Source organism: Etheostoma spectabile, chromosome 10, assembly GCF_008692095.1.
Source record: "Etheostoma spectabile isolate EspeVRDwgs_2016 chromosome 10, UIUC_Espe_1.0, whole genome shotgun sequence".
In the NCBI taxonomy this organism is placed as follows: Eukaryota; Metazoa; Chordata; class Actinopteri; order Perciformes; family Percidae; genus Etheostoma; species Etheostoma spectabile.
The window spans coordinates 17680062-17699257 of record NC_045742.1 but is presented as its reverse complement, the minus strand read 5'-3'; the positions used below and the strand labels follow the sequence as shown (position 1 = coordinate 17699257).

At 39.7% G+C, this 19196-nt stretch overlaps 1 protein-coding gene and 1 long non-coding RNA gene across 5 annotated transcripts; one reads left to right on the top strand and one right to left on the bottom strand.

Moving 5' to 3' along the window:
* Positions 1-11335: 11335 nt before the first annotated feature.
* Positions 11336-18742, top strand: etf1a (eukaryotic translation termination factor 1a). 4 transcript variants are annotated; one of them, XM_032527303.1, is made up of 11 exons: positions 11336-11513; positions 11914-12024; positions 13780-13955; positions 14594-14733; positions 14866-15004; positions 15168-15358; positions 16364-16493; positions 16611-16784; positions 16885-16949; positions 17043-17190; positions 18603-18742. In XM_032527303.1, the coding sequence occupies exons 2-11, from the start codon at positions 11939-11941 to the stop codon at positions 18683-18685; spliced, it is 1332 nt and encodes a 443-aa protein (XP_032383194.1). In that variant the 5' UTR covers positions 11336-11513; positions 11914-11938; the 3' UTR covers positions 18686-18742. The 4 variants fall into 4 exon arrangements, with proteins under 4 accessions (XP_032383194.1, XP_032383196.1, XP_032383195.1 ...); XM_032527305.1 differs by having other exon boundaries at positions 11364-11509; XM_032527304.1 differs by lacking the exon at positions 11336-11513 and adding an exon at positions 11520-11777.
* LOC116696383 (uncharacterized) lies at positions 17293-17527 on the bottom strand. Its single transcript, XR_004333705.1, has 2 exons — positions 17410-17527; positions 17293-17375 (listed from the first exon to the last, which is right to left on the bottom strand). It is a non-coding gene; the product is annotated as an uncharacterized LOC116696383 (long non-coding RNA).
* Positions 18743-19196: the final 454 nt, after the last annotated feature.

Genomic DNA, 19196 nt, shown 5'->3' with positions numbered 1-19196 from the left:
GTGTGTGTGTGGGTGTGTGCGTGTGTGTGTGCGTGTGTAGGGCTTTGTACCAGTTTCTCCCACTTAACCTTTCTCCACTTTTCTGAGTCACTCTCAGCTTTGAGTGGACCCTGGATAAAATATACGGGATTAGTGATAAAATAACAAGACCATAAATTGAGATACCACTTGTTACCAGGGAACATTGGAATGGAAAACTTTTACTTAAATGTGGCAGGGGGAACTTTATTGTAATAACAGCATACAATTTATTTTGCATTACTGCCCTCCACTGTTCATCTTGTTTCTATTTCTTGTTTGCACTTGATGCCAAGTGTGGTGGTGAAAATTATTTGTTTTATTTAGGGAAAGGGGAAGGCTAAAAGGTCACTTGACAGAGAAGCCTTTTTAAATTGGGACACCAGAACATTTAAATTGAATGTGCCATCAGACTGGGGTTGGGGTTGAAAGGAAAAACTGAAATGTTTTTGTTAAATTGGAATAGACTTTCGAGGACCAAAAAGAAGGATTTCCGATTTGTTTTCATTTAGCTGGAGAAGGTTTTGGCATCCAACATTTTTTGTGTGGCAGATAGCTGGTGAAAACTGCTTTCTTTACTGTTTTTTAACAGGACAATCATTTGTATGTCATCTGCATAACAATGGTACTTTTGTGTTTATGTAATTTGTTTAATTAATGTATTTCTTCTGCAGGTGTAGGCTATGTAAATACTTTTGGAGGATTAGTCTGATGCTGGCCAGATGTAAGTAAGATCATGATTTTCAGGATATTGTCATTCATAAAAAATGAATACACAGACAAGCACATATCTCTCTCTGTCTGTTGACGGTGAACAAAGTGAAGTTTGCAGGCATGGTGGTGCCAAAAATATGACTTGTACAAATTTCCGAATCCTAAAACTGTCCAAAAATAAGGCTGGAGTTGTAGAGAAAGTGATGACAACGTAAGTGGTTGTACTGCCTCCTGTTGCCTGATGCAGAAAGAATTATTGGGAAAGGTAAACAGGTAAAACATGGAAAGAGGGAACAGGCAGGAATGAAACAGAATAGATAAGGACAGGTTTTTTGACAGACAATTTCAAGAGGTTGATGGTGGTTTAAATCAATACTTTAAATGGCAAAAGTATGGAAAGGACAAAGGAGGTAGACAAGCAGCAGAGTGAAAATCAAAATGTCTTTGTTTTTGTTGATACAACTGTGTTTTGTTAAGCTGTATCTTTCTGTCATTGTAGGATTGCCTTGCCAAAGCAAGAGACATATGATCCAGACTCGAAAGGAAAGGTCCAGCAGGTCAAGTCAGTTCATTTTATTTTCTTAGATATAAAGGAATCAGCAACTCCTGCACACTGGATATCATTAACACAGGTTTCATCCGCCAGTCTTTTATTACTGAGCATTATACTCTTATTGAAAACAATCAAATGGCCTTAGTGTATAAATGTCTAAATATTGTTAAAGGTGAATGGCAGTCTTAAAGTAGGCAGGCTTTACTGGGCTTAACATTCCTCATTCAGGTTTTGTTTCTCTATTCTGTTTTTGCTGTGAAAGAACTGAATGACTCCAGACAACAATGCAACCCCAGCTGTTGTACTACAACCACAACCACAAGACTACAACACTGACTTTAGCACAGATTATAAAACTGAAAAAAATGTGTTTTATGTGTGTCATATATTTGTTTTTGTGTATTATCAAATGATGTGATGTATTATTCAAATGTACAATAATCCCTATTACAATCAAATATACAAATGCCTGCAGCCCCTTTCCTATGCATAAAAATTACCCCATACATCCAACCTGGGGATTCTCCTGTCTTTCAGAGTAATTTTTTTGATCCAGGTGTCATATCTTTCTGCTTGTGTAATCTGGACTGCTGCAGACAGCCTACATAACTTCTTTATAAACATTATACTGAAACATAGTGAACATCACAGTTGCAATTGTATTGTCTTTTAGAGGAACATCACCGAGCGATGTGTGGGTGGCACAGAGAACACTGATGATGTAATGGTCCCCTGTGCATCTGTTGACCACTAGAGGGCATCAAAGACTCCAAAACAAACTCACAGGAACAAGACTACGTACAACAGTTCTGTACATTAACTCATCAAGATGGAAGCAAATTAGCAAACATTTTTTCTAACATTGCTTGCACATCCAGTCAAAGCAACAGGAATGAATATCCTGAAGGGAGTTCAATCCTACTACACACCTGCTTAATTCATGTCCAATGTTGACTCACTTTTTGCCATAGTTCGGTCTGTCAACTGATTAAAACAAATCTGGGTGTCTTTGGCTTATTAGATTAACTTTTCGCTGCTAGCCATTTACTTTGGGGTGTGTGTGTATGTGTGTGTGTGTGTGTGGTGTACTATTTACCTCTGAGCTTAAACTCTTGTATCTGTTTCCCCCCGAGATGATGATGGGTTAAATATTGACTATAACACAAAACACACCAAACAACTAAAGGGAATCTGCCAGCCTATTTGTTAGTTTGTTGTCTCTCAGCAGATGAGGAGCAGGACACATCTGGGGGTTTTAGCAGCCAGGGCGAGGTAATTCTCTTTGTTGACCAAGAGAAGGAGTCATCACAGAATGAGCAAGCAAACAGAAACAGCAATACACCCCAGAGGAGCTATTGAGGGTGATAAAGACCTGGCGGGGGAGGATGAAACTGGATGTGTTCGGTAGCTTTGCCCCATCTACTCTGCCTTAGCCAAGTAGGGACCTCTGTTCTCTCAGCACACACTTGAATCCATTTAAGTCAGTCCACAAAACTTAATAATCTTCCTTTCAGGTGATGATTGGACTCTATTTGGGAAGAGTTCTAAATGTACACATTCTAAATAACTGTATCAAAAGTTGAATATTTTGTATGGCTCTTCCGAAAACATTTGTCTTACCAATTGTGGTGGTATCAAAGTGATAAGATATTGTGGACCTTTGAGGACCAGCAGACATTTGTTAAATGTGCCTAGTGTCTCATTTTACCTTGGCTTTAATCCATGTTTTTGCTTTGATAATGATTTTTGTTTTTTTTCCTTAATGTTTCTGGAGTGACCCTCATGTGCCCTCTAGATCAACCGTTATAACTTTTAAAAATCAGCAGAACAGACTCTTTTATTATCCAACAGTAACTGCTGTCTATAGAGAGAGCAAATGTCAGTGCTGAAGAGTGCTACTTCACTAACGCGTGCATCAAAATACAGGTGCTCTTTGGATCCAAGGACATATAGGATGTGTACTTAGGTTTGTGATCAGTAACATAACTTACAATTACCAAGGCACACTGCTTTGCAAAAATTAAAAAGCCTTTAATAAATTAGCTTACAGCCTACTGCTGTCTCTTAGCTCTCAACTCTGCTGAAACCTGAGTGTGATGTGACATGGACTTCCTTTTTTCTGTCACGTTTTCTCTATCTGCCATTTATTTGTTCAGATATTTCCCCTCATTCTGTTGTCTCTTTCCTCTCTGTGACTGTTTGTCATAGTTGGATCCTCTGGTCCCAGTTTGTGCAACCAGAAATATTAGCTTACTGTATGCACTCTCTTCTGTGTTTCACCACTGGGCTCATTTTGGGGTTCTACATTTTTGATGCACCACTGTCTCACTTAGGCTTTGAGATGTTTTCCATATTGGGGTTCTTGAATGATGGAGAAGGTCTAAGAAACAGAAAGATTTGAGATGCATTTATTCACTGCTACTGGAATTTGGATGGCCAGGTGAAGGTGACTTTGTTACTGCTTTGGTCCATCGCAGCGATCACAGCGATATGGCCTTCTTCCCTTTCTCCCAAGTTCAGAGTGGGAAAATATCAAAATGCTGATTGCATGACACATAGAACAGTCCAATATTGCTTCTTTTATTACATTGTGAAACAAGTGAATCCAATAAAAAAACTAGCTTTTTCAACCAAGTCATGGTCTGACTAAAATCCTTATAAACAAGACAGTCTGCCATTAAATTTGACCTCTTTGAAAAAAGTATTTACACGGACCCAATGGGAAATAACAGAAACAGGGTTTACCTGTCGGCTTTGCAAGATAAGAATCTGAAAGAGTAACAATTATTGTTTGAAGAATTCTGATGCTCGTTGCCTGTGAGTTTATCTAAGCAAGTTCAAGTCTCTCTCTGGAGTCTGCTCAAAGAATATTTATCATATCATTTGTCTGTATTATATCTTACCAACATATCTTAGAAGTACCAGTTGTAAAACCCATTGTATTGTAGAATGTAAAGCGCTATCTTTAGTTTGTTGTGAGCTTTAATATGAAGTGATGTGTCTGCTGAAAGCAAACCCATTTGGCTCAGTATTTCCATCATACACTGAGTTGAATTACTCAGTTGTGGCTCAGCCGGTAGAGTGGGTCATCAACTAATTGTGGGGGTGAGCAAGACAATGGATCCCAGAATCCTCTGAATGGTTAGGGTTTGCGCTGCTGAGTTGTAAAATGCTTTGCATAACAGCGCTAAATAAATCTATTACTCAAGCAGGAAAATACTGCTTCACAGTCAGACTGGTCTTCTCTGTTGCCCTCTCCGGATGTTGTCAGTGAGCTATGATATCCTGCCTGGCTATTGTCTTAGGCTTTGGCTATGAGGTGCTTCTTCCGGGCTATGGGCACACACAGATGTAAACATTCACAATGATAAACACAAACACAAAAACATTTTACAGGTTTGTCTTTTACAAACGGTGTACCAAATGGCCACATTTGCAAGGGTTTTTTGTTCTATTAATTAAATTAGTAATATTATGAGCTGAAAAGTTTTTGGTTTCACTGTGACAGTTCCACAATGTGTGTCTGAATAAATGAGTCTCCCTGTCTCATGCTGTCTGTTCAGTGTCCTCATTTCAGCAACAGTCGTCTACATGTGCCAGCAGCAGACACACATATTTAGCAAATTACACTTATTCACCAGAGCGCAAGCGCACACACACACACACACACACATACATAGGTTGCATACATTGACTTGAGCACATTCCTTATGTGAAATAATTTTAAGAATACATTAATACATTCCACAGCCCACACAATTATACGTGTATAGGTTAATTTTGAGTAATGCATTTGGGAGAGTTTTTACTTTTACAAATAATTTCACTTTGGGATGTATGCAAGTCATCCAAATGGCATCGACTTCTGGTCCTTCAAATCATCATCCCTCAAAGTAAGCCCGCTTCACCGGACACGCCTTTGTCTTCATTTAATACGCTGTATTAAATCCATTGTACTGGTAATGCCTTTTCTGTAGTCAATGTGATTAATGCAGCTCGAAGATAATCAATTTTCCACCATCTTTCTCCCGTTTCATCCCCTTTTCCCATCTTTCTTTTCCTATCTGTCTATCTATGAGGTTGTCATGGTAGTGGCTTCCAAATTATGATTTCATACTAGTTTAAAGCTGCACTGCATGAGTCTACTTGCATTTACATTTGTTTTGTTAATGTATGTTTTGTGAAAGAGGGGCAGATTAAATTACTAAATAATCTTCTTTCTGCTCCTTTTCAGTCAGGACTTGAAATTTTGTGTTTGCATTCAGTTTTTTTTTTTATGAATCAAATAAACCTAAATAAAATAAAAATAAAATGTACTGGTCTCACTAGTATGAAAACTTGGTTTTCCCTAGGAGTGACGACCAAGACCTCAGCATCTCTGGTGCCCAGAGATACCACCCCAGTAAATGGTATAGATTTATCTAAAAACAACAGAAAACTAACAATAAGTTCGGCGTGACTTTGATTCTGTTAATTTTCCATCTTTGCTTATTGTGCCAAAGTAATGTAGCCATCAGATGTAGAAATGGATTGTTTATATGTGTGGCAGGTGTTGACGGAACAGATATCCCAGAACAGCTGCATTTGGTAAGTTTTTGCATACACATATAGTATGTGGTTTTTTTTACATGTCCAAATGTATGTATACATTCATGCTGTTTCTCCAGTATACATTGCTGGCAAAGAGGACATACAATCAGGCTGGGGGGAAGATTTGAGATTGATGGGAGCATCTGGTCATCTCTCCTTGGGGAGTGATGTGTGGCATCCAGGCTTTATCAACTAGAGGTGTTAACATCAAAACAGCACTATCTTTCAGTCTAAAATTGAAAGGTAGCACATTGTTTGCTCAAGGAATTCTGCTTTTATTTTCATATTTAGTAGTCTGCAGAACAGTTTTAAACAAACTGTAAAATACACTGAACTCCTCGCTTCCTGAGGCGTGAAAGACAATTGGATTATGCCTTGGGGCAGTGAGTGGTGTAGGCAGGCCTGCTGGTCCATATTACCTTTGGGTTTAACCCCTTTCCAATGCATCATTAAGATTGACTGTGTGTCTTGGCCTCTAGATTGAGGTTATTGGTCTTAATCCATTGCACTGATAAACTCCTAATAGCCTTCGCCATGTGGACATGAAGCGTGTCTCGCACTATGCCTCAAAAGACCTCATTTATATTTATGACAACCTTGACTCTCCATTCCTGATTAATCCACTTAATTTTAGGACGCAGATCTGTAAATCTTCTTGTGCCCCTGTGGACAGTAGTGAGAGAGCCAGAGATGTGACAGGAATGTCAACTCTAAGATTTGCACACAAAGAAACATACTTGCACCCAAACACCCCTGCTGCTGCTGCAATCCCAAATTGTTGCACTTGTCCTAGAACCGAAAGCTCAGTGGTGCAGCAGACAGCTGACAGACACCAACAGTTGTACATTCTCATACCATTACAGCACGTCCTAAGAAGATTGGTTTAAGTCATAAGCAAGCTATTGAAATGCTGATGATTATGATCCTCTTTTTCACTGGGGATGACAGACAAAGAGAGCCTGAGTCACAGATTAGCTAGTCAGCTGAGAATGTGTGCTGCTTAATTCCCTTCCTTGTCTGTATCGAGAGCAGCACTGCACACACTGAGGGGCAAATAAAGTTTTTATATAAGGGTAAGCATTAAAGCTTTAACAAGTCAGTTACAGCAAGAGTCAGGGGAAACAGGTATCACAGAGTTTTGATTTGTTGAATGTCTTTTTAGTTATTAGTTTTTGACTAACTTTTACATGTCCAGAAGGATGCTCTCTCTGATACGCAGGCACGATGTTTTACAACTTCCATGTCAATGTGTTTATGTATCTCTGATTATGTAACCACCTGCCTCTTTATGGAAGTGTCTGATTGGATGCATCCTCAGTCCTATGTCTTTCTACCCCAATCGCATTTCTCCGTGATGACATGCAAGACTGTGTCCTTGAATACCCCTGAGAGTCCCACCTTCACTCATCCCTATCTCCCTTCAACTCTACTTAAGCAGATGGTCACAGATGCATGGGAAATAGAGCCCTGTGAACCTGCATGGTGGCATCTGTTTTTGGTCGCACTCTCCATAACACCCGCACATGAATACCTATGTACACAGCACACACACACACACACAGAATGCTTCCTTCCTATGGCCACTATGACAACAAAAATGTATTAGTCACTCCTAGTATGACATTATTACCTACATAGGGCATAAGTAGTGTCACAATGTTCAAGTTTATTTTATTTGCTATTAAAAATAAATAAAATACAGTTTAAATAAAGTAGTATCTTTTCTGGTCAGGGTATGAAACAGAATGTAAAAGCATCAATACAAAAGCACAAAACATTCAAATGTATGGGTGCATCAAAAACCTGAGTTTAATAAAATATCTGAGTATGTGGTTTGTATTAAATTGTTAAATTGTAGATACATGTTAAGATGGGATCATTTAAATGTTCTTCTTGATAACTATCTGCTATATTTTTAATTGAAAAACACTATCAGTGTTATAGTTTCATTGTATATTTGAAGCTCTTTCAGCACTCCTGAAAACGGAATAATAAATCATTACTTGATCAGATTTTCACAAAAACTTAACAACTCTAACTGCTGGGATCATGAGAATATTTCACACCTAAAATCCGGGCTAAAAAGCCCTGATATAAACTCTTATGCGGATTGTACTTATTGCTGCTGTAATAGGAAATAGTGTCTTATTTAGCTAAAATGGTGAGTGTTCAACAACCTGTCAACCTTCTCTGCTCATCTGAATGCTCATGTGTGACGACTAGGTGAAATGAGAAATAGCGGCCCTGGCCAGGACAGCTCTCAGCCACAGCACAGCAAGCACCATCCATTTCCAAGCGACAGATCATTACAGCTCTGATAGTCGACAGATGGTGATGAATTGGTGCTGATGTCAGTGCTGGACAATTTTGGGGGCAATCAGTTGCACAAACTGCAATATCACTTTTTCTCAATGATGTAGCTATCCTGTATGTGTCAGATCCAGACACAAGCTCCACCCACCTCCTCCTACTCCCCCAGTTCATCAGAGATGGGTAATCCCACAAAGATAATCCTTGAGTTTGTAGCTTCATGCACAAACAGATGTTTGTTCCGATAGAAACAATCACAACTCACTAAAGGCACTGACTAATATCAAGCATATGGCAACCTAATGAAGACTAACAAACTGCACGCCACAATTAGTAGAATAAATACACAACAAGAACTGACTTGAGTGTCCCATTGAGCAATGCAAAAAATATAATAAAAAAAACACCAGGGATATGATGCTCCTTCATCAACTAATGAAAACAAGTCAGATACTGAAGAAACCATTTGTTTCTCCTTTAACCAATGCTGCCATCTCGTGGTGTAAATGTGTATAAGCCACATCTTCCACTGGTCCATGTAAAAGAAAATATGCAGGTTGCTTCTGTGTAGATGTTGAAAAGGGAAGTATCCCAAACTACTGTATTGTCCTCATACATGTTTGACTTTTTGCTACTGCTGCTGGCTCTCACTGCCAGCATGTTCTGGTAAACATATCCTTCAAACATAGCTACGTGGAATGAAATTGTGAACAATGGAAACATATCGGGAAAAGTGACAGATTCAGACATCAAGGCCAACTTGTTGATTATAATATACTAGGCTTTTTGATGTTCAGAGGGATTGTACTTCACTCCCCTGAGAGTTATTTACAAAGAGGGGGATAAACGTATGCAAAAAATGTCATCCACATTTGCTTCTTAATCTTTCTAAAAAGCAGGTGTCCAAAGATGGATGAGATTAAAACTGCAACATACAACATAACATATGTGTAGCATACACATAAAAAACCCAGATGTAGTATTAACAGTGAACAGAAACTTTTTCGATAAAACTATTTTTGTCACATCAAATTTGTGTTCTGTTCTGACTGAGTTCAAACTGGTTGGTAAAGTTTTAACACCATTTCTTTTTCTCCTATAAAAAGAACCAAATATCATTAAAGATAAAATATTCTAAGAGTAAAAAGGACAAACCATTATATTTCACGAAATATGACCCACTATATCTGCAGAAGGCTCAGCAGTTAATTGTTGTGTCGCAGAGCAACCTATAACCCTAATCAGAACCAAACTATACTTACACCCTCCTCACACTGCAATCTTGTGCTTACACATAGCTCACTCAGCATCCCACCCAATAATATGCATCTCCATCATCAACCTCAACAAAATAAGATAATGAGATTACTGAGTTTCCTGGCTTGAAGCACACTGCTAGATTTCTTCATTGTTATCCATTTTCTTTAAAGCCTTCTATACCACCAGGCACACTAGTCAGCTAACCTTTCTCTGGCTTGAAAGAGCCCACTCAGCCGTTTGGAAGCCACATTGCCACAACACTCATAGCCTTAAAAGGATGGCTGATCCCTGCTGACTTGAATATACAAAGGAAACATTCAAGACACCTCATCACAAAATAGTTGTGGACAGTAGGTGGGTGGAATTCAGTTTTGAAAACCTAAAAAAAAAAAATCTTGGTTCTGTATTTTGACAAGTAAAACCTGAAGATTAGGTCTATAATAATGTTCTTTAACAACATGTGAAATTTGCCTCCACAGCACATTCAGAAAATGTAATTTGTCAGAGAAAATGTGTAAGGATATGAAACAATTGAACAGTTGATGTAGGCTACTTTTCTGATTGAAAAGTAGCCTGGGGGAGAGCTGGGACAATTGCAACGCGGGGCGAATGAAACATTCCAGTTTTGTCCGAGTGCAATGATGCTAGACAGATTTCTTTAGGTCAAAAGATAGAGTGAAAAATAGAGCATGTTAACCTCCTTCTATCAGCCAAACATCTTCCTGCTATTTCTTTTTATCACGGCGTTGCAGCCGATAAACGAGTTTGATGGTCGAATTACATTACATGTTGTTACGATTATTAATGAGTGTTTTTAATGTAAAGGTTTAACTACATGCTTATTCAGTAGACCATTCAGTGTTCTCCTCAATCCCAGACTTAATATTGCAGGTTTGTTTACATGGAAAGATAAACAGGCGATAGGCATGTCAGGGAAAGCTGTTTTGTCCCCGACCTGGCTGTAACTCCATGTATTTAAGTAAATGCACAATTATCTGTGTTTTTACAATCATTTATGCAGGCGAGACATGGAAAAGCAGTTTTAGAAAGATGAAAATATATTTGGGCCCCCCAGGTGGGGGGGAATCGAGTTTTCCCTTGTTATCCTACTATCCTTTACTGTGGTCTAACCCACGTAAAAACCTAGTGAAACAACATTTTCCTCGATAAAAAAAAAATGATATAAATGGAAAACCTACCGTTCTAGCTATACAAATGGCAGATTCATCCACAGTAGGCCTACATAATATTTCAATTACCGCTTTATACACGCTTCACGATGACGGCAATGAGTTAACAGACTTTCACAAAGACGCCTTGCAACAATCTATATTAACACCTTTTGGAAGTACCGTTCATGAAATTCAGTAAAATATTAAAGTCGTGGGAAGTGTATATATTTCGTTCGTCCCCGCATGCTGTTTCATTCGTCCCGTCCAGGAGGGACAGATGACACGCACGTCCCTCTTCTGCTGTAATACATCCTGAACGGTTTTGTTCAAAGCTGAAAATGACAGAACAGGGTTAGGTTGCTACTGACAAAATGTTAGCTTTCAGTGCGATATGATCGCTCTGTAAATTACGTTTAATTAAAATGTGTTTCAACTGTCCCGGCTCTCTTCTAGCCTAGAGTTATCTGGCAAACCTGTTTAGTGGCCTGCAGATGTCACATTTCACAATCGGCTAAATGGACAGCTCTCATACAATAAGTAGGCTAACAGACAATGTAATACAAAGGCACCAATAGCTGTTTAGTACAAACTCTTATAGAAGCAACAGTAAAAAAAAAAGAAGAAAAAAAAGATGTTATTAGCTTTTGTCCAATTGTTGCTTCGATTTTTATGATTGACGTACTAGTCAAGAGCTGTTATTGGTTACTATGTGGTTTCCAGGAAGTGAACGCTACAATTCAAACCACCTCCCACATGTGAGCACAGTCGTTAGCACCACGCGCAGCGTGTGTAGGAGAGAAACCGGTCGGGAAGGCAACGTCACTCCTCGGACTACCGACTCGACGTAGCGCAACGGATACACAGATAGCGGAGCGGAGCGGCGTTGTCCGAGGCAGGTACTGTACCGGCTCCGTTTATGCTGACCTATACTCAACATCTGAAAAGCTGACAGTTGGTTTCCAGGAGTAAAGTTAGGGTAGAAAGTAGGTCGTGTTAGATAAGAACAGGGTGGACGCTAGGGCCTGGCAGACTGTAGGCCTGTTATTCTCCGCGCACTCTACTGAGAGAGACAGCCCGGTTAGAGTCTCTCCCTCACGGCCAGCCCAGCTTCCAGTAACGTAGCTAACTGGTCAGGCGCCTAACGGACACCGCGCCACTAGGTTAGAGAGCTACCTAGAGCAGCTGGTTAGGACACAGATTTTGCCAGCCTAATAAGATTGTGACTATCGGCCAATCTCTTTACTTGCCGGTTTACCGCATAACTGTTATTACTCTTCTTTTTTCACGTCTTTTCAGGTGCTGAACAGATTACAGCAGAAAGATGGCGGACGACCCCAGCGCGGCGGACAGGAACGTGGAGATATGGAAAATCAAGAAGCTGATCAAAAGTTTGGAAGCTGCCCGTGGGTAAGTGATCGATTTGAACTGTGAGTCAGTTCAGTGGCGGGGCCACCTGTACAAGGTGACGGTGTGAATGTTGACCGTCACAACAGCTGGAGATCGGATAAGTGGGGCCGAATTTGGGAGTGGTTAGCTTAGCGCATAGCTAACTTAGCTTACCATAGCCTTTGCTTGCTAATTGCTAGCTGTCGCCTTTAGCCTATCTGGAGGTTAATATGGAAGAATGTATTTTTCAATATGTCTCTGTCATGGATGACATTGCGGAGAATGTTGCCTCAAAGCGTACGAAGCTACCAACGGTAGTGTTAGCTATGTTGCTAATAGACGTCATATCTGGAATGAGGCCGCCATGGGTGTCTTAAACAAGAAAGCACGTTGAGAGAGGGAGGTCGGTTAGCTTACAGTTGGACTTCCACATGCTCGATATACTAGTTCCACTAGTGCCTTTTTATATGTAGAGCACATGGCAGAGCCTCTTATTTCCCCTAAGAGTCCACTAAGTTAGTTACCTCATGGCAGGCGGGCTATTCTGCGTTACGCTTCAGATTTACTGGCCACAAAATGGTCAGTTGAAAAGAATTCCAGTTGGTTGGTACATTGTGGCCTTTTGAATGATCAAACACCAAATGTGGGTGTTACTACAATTGCTTGTAGCTTGCTCTGCGACAGCTTTCCGTCCAGTGTTGCGCAGAATCTGTTGTCCTGTACTCCACCGTCTGCCATGTCACACACAGTTGACCGTTTGCCCTATATTCATCCAGCCGCTGCTACCTGCTCCCGTGTGGGTGTGCAGTGTCAGCCTGTATTGGTATCCTTTGTCTTTTGACTGGCAGTGAATGGAGAGAGAGAGAGAATGTGGAGCAGTGGAACTGAAACAGTCATCCCTTCAAGGGCAGATATTGTTTACTATGTAACTAAAAGTATTAACCTGTCAGACCTTGTCAAGGTGATACTTTGCATGGGTAGGTTGCTTGTTTACAAAACAAGAGGCATTGGTGTTAACTTGAAGGTAATACAAATGAACAGGTCAAAGTTGCAGTTCAAAGTAATGAATGTTGAATATAGCTAGTGTGTATAACACCTATGGTATTGGTATGAATTATGTTGTTGTGTTTATTCTGTTACACTGTTGAAATGATAAACAGTAATGTTTATAGTGAGTTGACACTGCATCGCATTGCATCTTTTGGGTATGTAAGCCTAATAGGGGTGAAATGGGTTACAAAATTCACGGTCGGTTCATGTCACGGTTTTCTGTTCAGTTTAGTATGTTATTTGGAGAAGGGCATTGCCAATTACAAAACTGTTTGCCTTAACAAAATTAGTGTTATTAAAAGAATAAAACACTAAGTGCAACATAACCCAAACACACATTGTACACTATTTTCAAAACAATACTGCTCTATTCATTCTATTTTCATTTAAAAAACACAGTAAAGATTTACTGCGTTGCTAAAGTGTCCGCAAGAGGGAATAGTATAGTGCGGCTTAAGTACTTTAATCATATGCTGAAATCAAACGTCCTCTATGACTGCATATCATTTACACCCAATTCTCAGTTGAATTTGATTGGCCTGTCTGAATTTGCATGGAAAGCCTGTTTACATGCTGCTGGAAGAAGCAGTTACTCTTTCCTACGTTATGGCTTCCTAAATGCAGCATCATATTGAAACTGTGACTAGTGGACCATATAGATTTTTTTATTTGAACTGTTCCATCCCTGATGCCTAAATGTTTACATTAAATCCTCTGTCTTTCTAGTAATGGCACCAGTATGATCTCACTGATCATCCCTCCCAAGGACCAGATATCTAGAGTGGCCAAGATGTTGGCTGATGAGTTCGGCACCGCTTCCAACATTAAGAGCCGAGTCAACAGGCTCTCTGTTCTCGGAGCCATCACCTCTGTACAGCAAAGACTAAAACTCTACAACAAGGGTATGTGTTGCAATGAAAACCCACATAATACCCTATTGGCTTCCATGTGGGATTTTGTTTTCATGGGCAGCTGGGCAGAATGAATGAAATGTAGTCATATGTTACTGATGGAAAGATATAATTTCAAATGCTGTGGAAAAAGCTGATAAATAATAATAACAGAAGTCCTGATTTATAAATAAAACAGGTTTTAAGTTACAATAGATCAAGATTGAACTGTAAATTGTATAAATGTAATGTGTCAGTGTGTACATTTTTTACATATGCACCTCCTTGCAGCTTCTTACCAGTTAATACATGAGACGGCAGTGTGGAACTAGCACAATATGTGGCGGTTGTACCATTAAATTGTAAAGTAGGTTGTTATAAGCATTAGAGAATAGTGTTTAGTACCTATCAATACAGGTCATAGATCACATCATAATAGAAAAACATTCCAGGGACATTTGACATTTTGTTAGAGTATTTTGTGGCATGTTCTAGCCTTTCTGAACCTTGAGTGCAAAATGTGAATTAACATATTTGAGAAATGTTGATGAAGCTGACCTCCCCTTAAGAAACTGTGCATTGTTATTCATCTGTACAAAAAACCCAATGTTTGTCTAATCTATTGGCCTCTGACCTTTCTCTCGTGCCAGTGCCACCCAATGGTTTGGTCGTGTACTGTGGCACCATTGTGACCGAGGAAGGCAAGGAGAAGAAAGTCAATATCGACTTTGAGCCTTTTAAGCCAATCAACACCTCCCTGTACCTCTGCGACAATAAGTTCCATACCGAGGTGACAGCTGTTTGTTTTTTGTCTGCACAGATATCTTTCTTGTACAGACATAAACTTCTCTTGTATCTATATTGCCCTGGATTTATGGTACATTCTCATACTTCATTCTTCCATCACTCTCCCCTAACATAGGCATTGACAGCCCTGCTCTCTGATGACAGTAAGTTTGGCTTTATTGTGATCGACGGTAGTGGGGCGCTGTTCGGCACACTGCAGGGCAACACCAGGGAGGTGCTGCACAAGTTCACTGTGGACCTACCCAAGAAGCACGGTACTGACCCACAATACTCACAAAACACTGAACCTGATATTTTCAACTGCACAGCAAGGATCATTAGATTGTTGCTTAAGTTTTGCTGTGTATTAGTCTGTGGCTCTTAGTTTTTCCGAGAAAGAAACATTCTAAAGATGGAGGTTCCTATTCTTTATTTCAGGCAGAGGAGGGCAGTCTGCCCTGCGTTTTGCTCGTCTGAGAATGGAGAAGAGACACAACTATGTGAGAAAGGTGGCTGAGACGGCTGTCCAGCTCTTTGTGTCCAACGACAAAGTTAATGTGGCAGGAATGGTCTTGGCTGGCTCTGCCGACTTCAAGACCGAGCTCAGCCAGTCAGACATGTTTGACCCAGTAAGTTTGTGTTATGATAAAAAACAGTACCAATTAAGTTTTTACTATGTAATATATCAGTAATGAATTAATGGGAATGTTGCCAAAAAATTGATTTCAGACAAATGCACATATATACAACCAAACAAAAATACTAAATGAAATCAACTAAAATCTCTAGTAAAGACAACTCAGTTATTTTTATAACCTTAATTTTGTGCTTTAGGAAACAAACACACTAGCTGTACAACAATAAATAGATAATATTATGAATACCCCCCTAAAGTAATACTTAGTGTGAAGAATTCTATAGTTTCTGCGTCCTGTCTGTATGCTTGGTAAATACAATGGGGTTAACTTGCACTTGTAGCAGTTTATTCCAAATGCTAATAGTTCTTTTAAACTTTACTATGTTACAGCCGTTTCCAGTATATACACACAAAGAGTACCTACCTCAAACCCCTTTTGAAACCTTCTTTACATTGAAAAATAATATATGCTGTGCCATTTAGTGCAATCTGCTCTCATCTGTGGGTTGACTTGCACCACAATACACCCCAACATCAATAAACGTTTACATACATTATCAGGCAGTACACTTTACACTAAATAGGACAAAATGTTAACATAGTACATGGTATATAGTATACTGGTAAAAGGATTGAATATTTACAAACCTGTTAAATGGTCCCAGACATTATTGGGAGCTAAGGATAGCAGTTCTTTGGGTGTGCTTACCCCTGAGCACTGGCAGTCTTAACACTGGTAACTGTTTAAGGTGCTCTAAGCCATGTCACGCATGTTTGAGGCTACATTTGTTGTCACATACAGCAAACATCTCCACTATTCGTGAGCTGCCTGTCCCTAGAACACAGTGTTAGTGCGCACAGAAGGGAGGAGACGGTATGAGGAGGAGGGAGGGGCAAGCTAGTCATAGAGTGATATTAAGTGTGCTTCTAAGTAAATAACGTTGTGTGTATCGCTATAGTGTGTTTTAACCTGTGCTTGTGTGTGCGTTTTCTACAGAGGTTACAGGCCAAGGTTTTGAAGCTGGTGGATATCTCCTATGGTGGAGAGAATGGTTTCAACCAGGCTATTGAGCTCTCGGCAGAGGTTCTCTCTAATGTCAAGTTCATCCAGGAGAAGAAGCTCATAGGTAGGTTGTCCTATTGACACACTGGAACAACTTTTTTTTTATGTGTCTCCAATAATTCCTAAAGGAAACAAAAGCTTTTGTTGTGGTAGAGATTTTAATGGTTGTCCCTCTCTCCAGGACGGTACTTTGATGAGATCAGTCAGGACACGGGGAAGTACTGTTTTGGTGTGGAGGACACACTTAAAGCCCTGGAGATGGGAGCAGTGGAGATCCTTATAGTCTACGAAAATTTAGACACCATGCGTTACATTCTACGTGTACATGGGGCAGAGAGCAACGGAGCAGAGAACGGTACACAAACAACAAATATCATATCTACCATTGCTGAGAAACTAATATATTGAAAAGAAATAATATGCTATAATCTTCATGTCTCTTCTTTGGTTTTCAGATGAGAAGACTTTGTACTTGACGCCAGAGCAGGAGAAAGACAAGTCTCACTTTACAGACAAGGAGGTGAGCACTACAAAAAAGGACGGATCCTTTTGATTTCAAATTGGATCCATTACCCATCATGTCATGTGACCCTGACTCTGATTATTTTTCTAGACGGGACAGGAACACGAGTTGATCGAGAGTATGCCACTGCTGGAGTGGTTTGCTAACAACTACAAGAAATTTGGAGCCACGCTGGAGATAGTCACAGATAAGAGCCAGGAAGGGTCCCAGTTTGTCAAGGGCTTTGGAGGCATTGGGGGTGAGGACACTGTTGTTTATGACTAGAATTATACATTTGTACAACATTAAGTTAGGAAGAAAGGAGGATATGTGTAGTTCAGTGGTATACATTCATTTTTTTTGTGACTTAGTAAGTAAATGTACTGCTCTTAAACTAGAGGGAGCAGGCTCATGCTATCATGTATCTTTTAGGTTTCCACCGTGCTTTTCATTTGCAACCTGGAATAGTGTAGGAAACCAGCCTTTCTAGTATCAACTACGTAACAGCTTTGTATCAATTAAGACAAGTGACTTTTCAGGAAAGCTGCTCTTCCAAAATTAACTTTATGCTGAGATTAGCAACAATTAAGACAGTGATAGCCATGGCTGTATGATTGCAAGAATGCCACAGGCTAAAAATAATCATTGGCTTGCTTCCATGATCTCAAGACTATGACCTTTACAAAGTAGATTATGGCTATAACTGATTTGCCTTAAAGGATGCCCTTTCGGACTACTTTTAGGAAATAACTGTTTACATATAACCATGGCTACAGCAGAGTGAAGTACAAGACTCATGCACTTTAACTAGATAGGCTACTTGTTATTGGGCCACTTGATATGGATTTTGATACAGTAGAGGGGACAGACTGTCTCAGTTTGGTTCTCTCTACTTTCCTCCTGTCCTCTGGCCAACCTCTGAGTTTTATTTAGGAGACCCGTGGTGGACGGGGACGTAAAGAAATGAGGCATAGTGAAGGCAAATTAAAAGCACCCTGAGTTTTCTAATGTCACTGTCCTGTATTTGCACTGTATGTCCTCCCACATAGGTAGGCACTAGAAATTCCTTATGTGATCAATAAAGGCTTCACATTGTCCTTTCCAATCCAAATATTTGAAGGTCACTTGTTTTTACCTTGAAAAGTAGTAAACAAGTATTCAAAATATAACATGGTTTCCTGCTACAGGTGAGTTCTTTTCATACTGATGTGTTGTCCAGTAGACGTTAGCATGACAGAGGCCTTTTATCATGCAAAATCTTTATTGTGATGGCGAACGTTAAGCAGGAATCATTGTGGGTCTAGAATGTAGAGCTGGTGATTGCGAGTTAATTAAATGGCAGGACATCTTTTAAATTTAAGAAACAACAAATGAATACTAGTTACCTTTTGTATTTCCTCTGTAACCTAAAAGTAAATGGTATGTTTTTATGTAATTTTATTATTAATTAATAAAATTATTGAATTTTTTTAAAATTAATATTTAAAAAGTACTACAAAAAAAGAGGATTTCAGGAATTTATGCGTTTTAGATACAAATACTCCCACCCCCATAGCTAAGCTTATCCTTATACAAATTCTTCCTTTAATGCTACCATAATCTAACCAAACAGGACATAAGAGGGCCATCATATTACCCTAAACGCTAATCTATCATCTTTGCGTTCCTCAGGTATCTTGCGGTACAGGGTGGATTTCCAGGGCATGGAGTACCAAGGAGAGGACGATGAGTTCTTCGATTTGGATGACTACTAGGTAGTCGGGGACTGATATTGGGAGAAAAAAAGCAAAGCAAAGGAATAAATGAAGAAATTTGGAAAGAAAAATGCCACCTCTCTTGCAGCAAGTGAGAGGTGCAACCGTGATGACCATATATATGACAGACACACCTTCCAATTTACCTGTTGCATACCCAAACTTGCGCATACATTTCATCTGTACACACAACAAAATGCATCACACAGGCTGAAGAGGAGTGAGATTTTCTTTCATCCAGAGAGGGAGAAAGCCCTTCCTGAATAAATCCCTGCCTTAGAGTGCTTGTTCCTTCCCCTAGTTGGATTGGACTTGACTCATTTTGTTCATTTTTTTTCTCCTCCCCTCCATTTTGAATGAACACAACAGCAAGTTTCCAGATTCGTCGCTGTCCCCAACCCGGTCTGAAGATGAACTTTGGACTCACTCCTCACATATAGAAAATATATTTTACTTTCTTGCTTCATCATGTCCCTACCCTCTCTTTTCCTATGCTTTCTCTCTCTATTTT

What these genes read in the sequence shown, in the direction of transcription:
- etf1a (XM_032527303.1), top strand. Translation starts at nt 11,939, where the DNA reads ATGGCGGACGACCCCAGCGCGGCGGACAGGAACGTGGAGATATGGAAA. An exon ending in GGACCTACCCAAGAAGCACG is followed by an intron (nt 15,005 to 15,167) that starts GTACTGACCCAC and finishes TCTTTATTTCAG; the next exon opens with GCAGAGGAGGGCAGTCTGCC. An exon ending in AGTCAGACATGTTTGACCCA is followed by an intron (nt 15,359 to 16,363) that starts GTAAGTTTGTGT and finishes CGTTTTCTACAG; the next exon opens with AGGTTACAGGCCAAGGTTTT.